This window comes from Cryptomeria japonica, chromosome 2 (assembly GCF_030272615.1).
Source record: "Cryptomeria japonica chromosome 2, Sugi_1.0, whole genome shotgun sequence".
In the NCBI taxonomy this organism is placed as follows: domain Eukaryota; kingdom Viridiplantae; phylum Streptophyta; class Pinopsida; order Cupressales; family Cupressaceae; genus Cryptomeria; species Cryptomeria japonica.
Genome location: NC_081406.1, coordinates 564,043,577 through 564,053,615, shown reverse-complemented (window position 1 = coordinate 564,053,615; position 10,039 = coordinate 564,043,577). Strand labels below are relative to the sequence as shown.

The 10,039-nt window shown below is 34.6% G+C and overlaps 1 protein-coding gene across 1 annotated transcript; it reads left to right on the top strand.

Moving 5' to 3' along the window:
* The first annotated feature begins 2,794 nt into the window (after positions 1 to 2,794).
* LOC131051498 (cysteine-rich receptor-like protein kinase 25) lies at positions 2,795 to 9,823 on the top strand. The gene is made up of 7 exons (XM_057986056.2): positions 2,795 to 3,844; positions 4,220 to 4,372; positions 4,504 to 4,643; positions 7,624 to 7,834; positions 7,920 to 8,154; positions 8,231 to 8,381; positions 8,961 to 9,823. Exons 1-7 carry the CDS (start codon positions 3,043 to 3,045, stop codon positions 9,324 to 9,326), a joined length of 2,058 nt encoding a protein of 685 aa, XP_057842039.2. The 5' UTR covers positions 2,795 to 3,042; the 3' UTR covers positions 9,327 to 9,823.
* Positions 9,824 to 10,039: the final 216 nt, after the last annotated feature.

Sequence of the window (10,039 nt, the reverse complement as noted above, 5' to 3'; positions counted from 1 at the left end):
CCAAAACCTTGATAACCTAACATACAACTTATAGGACTTGACATGCACAATTTTTTGACAAGTTGAAAAGATCAAACTTCAGACCTAAAGCAATTTTGACCATAACCTTTAATATTTAAAATTTTATTTTGAGACAATCAAAAGTTTGACTTTTCTTATCATATATACAAAAGTTTGTAGTATATTAAGAAACAAAAGAAAAATTAAATTTATTGATCTAATAATCACTTTCTATATAAAACTCCAATATTATGATTTATAAACATAAAACTTAAAATATTATACAACTTAGAGGTCCCAAGGTCGATTCTCTTTGTTTGGATTTACCCGATGACGGCGGTGGCTTGCAGGTGGTTGTTGTCATCCCGAAGGGATTAGTATCACCCTAAGAGAGGCTTAGGTCGAGCTAGAGTGTGAGGACACCCTTGCGTTATAAATAAATAACGAAACATTATACAACCAAAGAGTTGTAGTTCAATTGATTGAGCATAATTGGTGAGGGTGATGGTATGTTCCTTAATTACACTATCAAACAAAGTATAAACTACCATAGATATGATATAAAGGATGATACAATGGATATTCTGCAATCCTTAGGAAGCTGTTATCAGCCTCTAAGATGCACCAATGCATAAGTTATTCTCATACTACAAATGCATAAGTTATCCTCATACACCATAATACGAAGATTATTAGTATCACCCTAAGAGAGGCTTAGGTCGAGCTAGAGTGTGAGGACACCCTTGGGTTATAAATAAAAAATGAAACATTATACAACCAAAGAGTTGTAGTTCAATTGATTGAGCATAATTGGTGAGGGTGGTGGTATGTTCCTTAATTACACTATCAAACAAAGTATAAACTACCATAGATATGATATAAAGGATGATACAATGGATATTCCTCAATCCTTAGGAAGCGGTTATCAGCGTCTAAGATACACCAATGCATAAGTTATTCTCATACTACAAATGCATAAATTGTCCTCATACACCATAATACGAAGATAATTTATATATTGATACATCAGAAAAGATGGATAGCCATTCCCAATAAAATATCAACATAAATTTGTCCTTTTAGAGCCGTTTCACACATACCCATTTAAAATCCATCTCTCTTACAAAATAGATGGGCCCACTCCTTCTAGATGAAGCAAACATCTTTACAAAAGCCAAACGACTGCAATCAACATGTTTGTATCCATTTGGAAAGAATTCTCTCTGACTTTCACGTACAAGTCACCAATTTTCAAGAGCAACATTAACTCATTTAGAATCATTTCTTTTTTGAAACACAATATTGCTTTCATGGCCAGATCAGAGCATTATTGTTGGAGTAGGGCGGCATTCTAGAAGGACTTGACAATTTGGGCACTCAATCCCCATCAACTTTGACTATCTAGACACTGCTTTTCTCACCCTAATGTCAGAATCGGTACAACAATCACTTCCAGGCTTCTACTCCAACAGTAATGCCGTTTCTCTAGGACATAATTCTCTAGAGAGGACGGTGTACATGCACTCCAAACATTTTGGAATGGATCTGCATCTTACACTGCCTGGTTGTTTGAGACACTGTATCTGCATGTTCACTTTCTGACGTGTGAAAGGACTCATCTGGAGCTTCCATTAGCAGCTGTCAGCGAATACGTGTGGTACTTACCGGTCAGTGGTAACTAATGTCCATTCCTTATCATCATGTACAATCAATACCCACACGAGTGTAGTAAAACATAAACGAAAGTGGAAAAAATGTTTTTGAATGGGTGAGTTGATATCGAGGGGAAGAGTATCAGAGTAGTCGTTATAGTTTAGTTTAAGTAATCATAGGTTGTAAGGATTTTCTTTTGGTTATCTTTGTATGTGACGTGATTTAATTGCTTATACCTAATGTTCGGACTTTAAAGTAATAAAGACAAACACTATGGGATCCACCGGATACCTACTTAAAGATGTTCTTATAACGGTGCGCACTACAACCACCCCAAAAATTGTTAATACTTATGCACAAATGCTTGGGTTGATTGGGCAAGAAGTGAATGGTAATTGGAACATGGGTGGTAACTAGTGCTCTTCCCCTATAGTGGTTCAAAATTTTGGTTTTGAATTGGTGAGTTGATACCTGTTGTTTAGGGTGTTGTTCAAAATGGTTTAAAATTCTTTTTCTTGAAACGGTTAGTGAGTGAGATTGTATTTGTGGTTTTTGTATAATTGTTTCTTCTAATGAAGAAGAAGAAGAAATTTTAACGTTCATGAGGTTAAACATAGCCTATGGGACAACCCACTTGATCAAACCAACATCTACAATTCAATCATTTTCCCATGCAAGGTGATGATGAATGCCCCCAACTTCTCTATAGACCCTTCGTTGAATAAATGATGTCCATGAGACCAAGAGATCTAAAAGATCAAGAGACACAAAATTAACACATTTTCATATTCTTTTCAATGTCGTTTTTTCTATTATATCTCTTGAACAAGAAACTCACAATTTTGTAAAACCTTACCTCCTCAAATAACTCCTTCAAACTGCTCACATTCAAATTGCATTCAAATTACATTCAAACTGACTATTAATAATTTATGCATTCAAATTACATTCAAACTGACTATTAATAATTTATGAAATTGCATTCAAATTACATTCAAACTGACTATTAATAATTTATGAACTGGACACTCCAAGATGCAAATCATTGAATAGAATAGAAGATTCTATCATTTTTCCAAAACCATATGCTTGTATTAATTTCTGAACTTTACCAATTAGAACACAACTCCATTCTCCGGCTTAATTATTTCAAAACCATATGCTTAGCGTGAAAAGAAGATTTTGCATATACTTACCTAATAATTTTTAACATATGATTTAATTCATGAATTCGAACCTAATTTCTTTCATGAATCTGAGCCTTACACGTTTGTCCAAAACAACTCCTTGGATTTTCGTTCCCAACAAGAATTGGTGCTGTTATCTAGTGCAACAATGGGCTGGAGGAGGAAGCAAATCTAGGATTCCTGTGTAATATCTTGTGCAACAATGGAGTTGAGGAGTGCCTTGTGTACAGTGGTTTTTCTGTTATGGATGAAAAACTTCCCAACAAGAACAGATGGTGCTCTGGCACAGGTCTGCAACGCTAACAGATACTCTAATGGAAGCGAATTCGAGGTGAATGTGAAGAGGGTTTTGGCCCATCTTGAAAGAAGTGCGAGTGAAAGCTGGTTGGAGGCAGTTTCAGCAGGGGAAAATGGGAGTCCGAACCAGGTGTTTGGTCTGTTTCAGTGCAGGGGCGATGTATCAAGAAAAGATTGCCAGAGCTGTGCGCATGAAGCTGTGGTGGAGGCCTATAAAACATGCCCAGGAGCCACAGGAGCCCTTGTGTGGTTAGAACTCTGCTTCTTGCGCTATCAAGATTCCAACTTTACCTCTGACGTGAAATCTCAGGACATTGTGGGCTCTGTCTGTAATAATGTGGCTGTGCCCAACCTTGGAGGCGGTTACACGCTTGCTATTCGAGCTCTCATGAAGAATCTGGCTCTTAAGGCTTCTCTTCCTGGTAACAGGGGTTTTGCCTCTGGACAGAGCGTTGATTCTTCAGGGGACACCATTTTTGGACTTGTCCAGTGCTTACAATTGCCCTTTGTCAACTGTTCTCAATGTGTATCAGATGCCATTGAAGGAATGCCTGAGAACTGTTTGAGTGACAGTGGAGGACAGATCTTGGTTGGTAGTTGCCATATTCGTTTTGGTAAAGATAAGTTTTTCAGTTCCCCTGTTCCATTGTCATCTCAGCAAACAACTTCATTTCACCAGCCTTCCACTTCCATTTCTAACACACATGGTATGTGGCTTTACCTTTTGGAAATGGCTATCCAGTTCTTATGATGCACTAAAGTATCTATGTCTCTTATACATCATAATGGATATCATGGCGCATTGTAGGGATTGGATAGCCATTTCTTTATCTTTCTGTTGACAAAATTTAATTTTTTATCAAACTGTTTAAGATTCATCTGTTAGTTTTGCCAAAAGAAAATTCAAACTGTTTAAGATCCATCTCTAGTTTATATGGTCATTACCTTCAGATGTTCAGGCTTAAACTAGTTTACATGGTTATCACCTTAAGATGGTCAGTCTTAAACGAGTCAAAATTTAGAATATGTTGTTTAAATTGAATATTTAAGATCGTTTATTGAATATAACTTGTGTGATACAGAAAAATCAAAAAACAAACTACCCATTAAGCTGATAATAACCATGGCGGTTTTGGGAGGACTGTTTTTGATATTGGTTTACTGCTTGATCAAGTTAAGCCCAGTTAGCAGAAGGGGTGAAGTGGCACTATTCAAATCCATGAGGCATGATCAAGGTAGATATATATTTGGTTTTGAATGCTTTGAGTTTAAGCATTCTCTCTGGTCTGATGATTTTGTTAAGGTTGGTATGGTGGTAAAAGAAGAATGATAGAACATTTTCTTTTCTTTTTGGGATTTGTTACAGAGGCACAAGAAGACAACTCAGAGGAAGCACTTTCTCAACAGGAACAGATTATTTTCGAGTTTAAGACACTGAAACTTGCCACCAAAAATTTTCATGATGACAACAAGGTTGGAGAGGGTGGATTTGGTCCCGTTTATAAGGTACTGTTATTTTCTGTGAATTTATTTTATCCTTTCATTTTCATTTTCATGTTTTTTCTGCAATGATTTTGAATTTTTCTCTCTGTTAACCCCTTATTCTTGCCTGCATAAGGCTAATATGGTTCTCAGTCTTCTCTATAATAATGTTCTCTTATCTTGCCCATTGAAATAGTCTTAGAAGTCTTATGCTAACATTTCTGTTTTCTGCTTTTTTTTTTCAAAAGAAATAAAAATTTATTAAATACAAAGAGATTTACAAAACAAGAAGGATCTATCACCCAGCAAAGAATTACATAGTTTTGATGTGAGCTAAATTAGTTGTCTATCTACAATATAAGAGTATGCAGTTTCTGGATTCGATTGTGTGTAAGATTTTTGCATCAATGTTTCGGATCACATCATCAAGATGAATTTTTTGACTCTCTTCATCCTGACGATGGATCACTGAGTGTGATCCGAAGCGTTGATGCAAAAATCTTACACACAATCGAATCCAAAAACTGCATACTCTTATATATGATGGATTGTGGAAATCTCTTAGAACTGATATATAAAATATTTCAGTTAGACAATCCAATACTACCAATACCTCCAATACCACTAATATTTCTAATTCATTCTCAATAAATATTTATGTTTTTTTGGTTAAATTATTTTTAACATTTATAAGTACTTTCATCAAACTCATTTAAAATGTTTACCTACCTTTCACAATTAATCTTTACATAAAAACTATATATTAATATGTAATATTCTATTTAAAATTAAAATAATTTTTTTTAACTAAGTTGATATATATAAATGTACATAAGAAATACCAAAAATATATATTCCCTAAACATTAGAATTAATAATTAATTTAAAAAATATTAATAAATACTTATAATAAAAACTATATATATATAAAACTTGCCACAACCGAATATATTTACATCGTCTATTCATATCTCATGATGGATGGGCCCATCAATCATATCTCATGATGGATGGGCCCAACATTCTAGATGAACCAAACATCTTTACTAGCCAAAACACTCTAGTCGTTATCTATTTTGAATCCTCTCCATAAATAATATTTTTTTATTTTAAAATCACGTTGTTTCCATGTGTTTAAAGCAGCAATCTAGAAGGAATTGACAATTTGGGCTTAACTCTACTTTATCACACTAGTCCCCACCAACTTTGACTTTTTAGACACTTGCTATATTTACGCTTAAGGTATTTCAAGGGTTCAAATTGAGAAGGATTATAGAAAGTGAATCATTTATTTATTGAAATGTTTACTTTTGAAAGGAAGACTATAGAAATAATTTCAAATATATGTTTAAATTTATATTAATATTAAAAAATATTTTATGATTAAAAATTATAAAAAATCTTTTATGATAAAAAATTAAAAAATATATTTTTTAGTATTATTAATTAAAACAATTGCATTAAAAAATTCTACTTTTTCTTATTATCTTCTTTTTATCAAAATATCTTTTATTAAGATATATATATATATATATTTTTAATTTCTTTTAAACTTTTTTTTATTAAAATAGAAAGAATCAACTTTCTTATAATGTTTCTTCTTAGGATTATTTTTTCATTAAGTTTATTGTTATATCTATCTCTATCTCTAGATCTTATGCACTCATCTTCCTTCATCTCTCCTACTCTCTCTCTTTCTATACCCCTATTTACCTTTTCATATATCACTTTGTATATCTTTATCTTTCTATCTTTATATAACCTCATCTCTCATTGTCACCCTCGTTCTATCTTTGTTTCTCCCTCTCCCCCTTTTCTCTCTCCTTCCATCTCTCCCTTTCTCGCACCCCATTATATTTTACAAGTTATATCTACGAATTCTTTGTATCCCTATATATCACTATCCCCTCTTTTTACTTCTCTCTCTCTCTCTCTCTCTCTCTCTCTCTCTGTCTCTCTCTATCTATATATATATATATATATATATATATATATATATATATATATATATATCCCTCTCTCCCCCACTATTTATTTTTCTCTTCCTTCTCTATATGTTCCTCTCCCCTCTCTCTCTTTAGCTCTCCATATCTCTCTCATGCTTTCCATCTTCTTCTCCTCATTTTGCATCTCTATCTTTTTACCCATCTCTCTCTTTCACTCTCCCTCCTCTATATATCCCTCTTTCTAGCCCTATCTTAACCTCTCTCCCCCTTTCACCTTATTGTAAACATAACATGAGCTTATTGGTTGCACCCCCCTCTCCTCCCCCACCCATCCCCATTTGATTCTTCATTTGATGTCCTAGACAATAGTATTGCATGGATTGTTGTTCGTTGCAAGTAAAAGGGGAAGTCCTCCCCTCACCCCCAAATCTTTGTGTAAGTTTTGGGTGTTTCTCCCCACTCTTGAGTTGGGTTTGGGTTGTTGTTGGTTTGGCAGGCTTCTAACAATGTTTGTTGTTATTGGCCTACCCGACCTTGTTATGTTTGTTCCCTTGTTTTTATTCTTTTGCCACCTATGGGCTGTTGTATAAAGGGTCCACACCCTTATTTTTTTGTTGCTTTTTCAATAAAAAACATGAGCCTATTGATAATGAATTATCTTTTTCAATTTAAAGGTTTTGTTTCAGTTATGAATGGATCCTTGTAAGTGGATGCATAGTTAGATTTTAAGCTTGACCTCATCTACTACACAAATTTATGCAAAAGATAGACTGAAATTTTAGATAATTGACCTTCCATACCTCTTGAGCATATCCATTGCATACCAAGATGTAATTACTAGTTTTATCTATATTATCATATATACGACATCTACATCTTCCTCTTCCTCTTTTTCTCTCAAATAAATTAATAATTACTATTTTTTTCATACAACTGTAATATTATTTCTTTGGTTTGGTGCACCAAAATTATATGATGTAAAAAGCTTCATCTCTTTCTACTTCCCTCCCTACTGAAAGTAGAAAGAAGCAAATCCTGATAGTGGTGTTATTCCTCAGGGTATTCTGCTGGATGGAAGGCAAATAGCAGTGAAGAAACTATCCTTGAATTCCAAGCAAGGGAAAAATGAGTTCTTGAACGAAGTCAAAATTGTGGCCAAAATTCAACACAGAAATCTTGTGAAACTATTGGGCTGTTGTACTTTCAGAACAGAAAAGCTGCTGGTTTATGAATACATGCCAAATAACAGCTTAGAAAAGATGCTATTCGGTTAGTAATAAGTTTCGATGTTTCAAACACTTTCTTGTGACAATTCCTTCCATCCTAACTGTAATCTGTCAAATCTGGAACACAGATGCAAAGAAACGCCAGATGCTGGATTGGAGTAAGCGTTACAATATCATAATTGGTGTAGCCAGGGGACTTCTGTACCTTCACGAGGACTCTCAACCTCGCATCATCCATCGAGATATCAAGGCCAGCAATATTTTGCTCGACGAAAATCTCAATCCCAAAATCTCAGACTTTGGAATGGCCAGGCTTGTGGGAGAAAACACCACTCAGATTAACGCAAGAATTGCAGGAACTTAGTGAGTACGATGCTCTATAACATTTAAAATTGAAGAATTTGGCAATATACTGATTGAAAATTTTTACCTTTTGCAGTGGATATATGGCTCCAGAGTACGCTCTGCGGGGTGAACTATCAATAAAGGTCGATATCTTCAGCTTTGGGGTTTTACTGCTAGAAATTCTGAGCGGGAGAAAGAACACAGACATCAGTTTGCCCTCAAACATGCAAATTCTTTTACATTGGGTAAACAAACTTAAATTCTTTCTCTTTTTCTTAAGGGATAATGTGAAGCGAAACCCTAACAGACACAATTATCACCTCTGTCTATTTGAACTGAAATAAACTCAGATAAATTGAACCTGCGATCATCATCTGTGTTTATCCAAATCTTAAACCACAAAATACAGCAGATTCTTATGGACAAATCTATAAAATCCACACAACTTTTTATATCAGTGTCATTTATTGTGCAAACCCTAATTATGAGAAAACCCTAATTACGAGAAAACCCTAATTATAGACTGTGCTTTGAAACAGGCATGGGGGCTTTACAGAAGAGGAAAAGGAGTAGATAAAACTTAAAACTCTTTCTCTTATTGTGAAGCGAAACCCTAACAAACCCCACTATAACCTCTGTTTATATGAACTGTGCTCCATCCATATGAAATAAATTCAGATAAATTGAATCTGCTTTTATCCAACATTTAACCACAAAGTACAGTAGATTCTAATGGACACATCTAAAAAATCGACACAACTTTTAATATCAATGTCATTTTTTGAGCAATCCCTAATTATAAGTAAACGTGTGCTTTGATACAGGCATGGGGGCTGTACATAAGAGGAAAAGGAATAGATATAATGGATCCAATGCTTGGAGAAGTAGGGCAAGGGGAGTTGGAGAGATGCATTCACATTGGGCTGCTGTGTGCACAGGCGGATGAGACAGCGCGCCCGTCAATGTCCTCTGTTTTTCTGATGCTTTCGTCGGACTCTATTGCCTTACCTCTTCCCACCATACCCGGATTCGTGCATGTTGCTCAGTCTGTAGGAAATTCCACCATTTTTCCAAGAGACAAAGACGCTGATTTGTCCAGGATATCGATAGCATCCAATTCTTCTTCGCACAGCCCTTTGGTTGTTTATTCCAGAAACGATATTTCCATCACTCTGATTGAAGGCAGATAAAATCAACTTCTTTACAGAATGCTTTGCGCTTCCTTTTTGACAATGAATTGAATGTAGAATATTTTTGTTGTAAATGTAATCCTAGGTAACAGCCTGAATGGAAAATGATCTGCTGGCTGTTTAGTATGAAGTGTTCAGAATTTCATCTACTATTGTACTATAGATATACCTTTTGCCAGTTCTTTGTGCCTGCAATTGTTTACAAATAAACAAAGAAACATGCCCACACCATTGCTTGTTGCAGTTGAACTTCTGTGATTTATCATTATCTGTGATACCCATAAAAAAAATCAAAAAATAGGATCTTGGTTCAAGGGAATAGAATAATGGCGGTTCCAATGAAGCTCTGGTTTCAGCCTGAAGTTTTTCCTTCTCATATTTTGTGCCTTGGTGGCATTTTTACAGTGTCATATTGATTTTATGGATTCTTTGGGCATGGATATTCATTGGCCGGTTTTTATCTAAATTTTTTCTGGTTTCATCCTGAAGTTTTTCCATCTGATATTTTGTGCCTTAGTGACATTTTTACAGTGTTATATTGATTTTATGGATTCTTTGGGCATGGATATTCATTGTCTGTTTTTTATCTAAATTCTCTAGGAGAAGAAAAAGAATACAATTTTATAAATTCTTCTATTTAGGAGAAGAAAAAGAATACAATTTTATAAATTCTTTAGGAGAAGAAAAAGAATACAATTTTAACTTCCATGAAG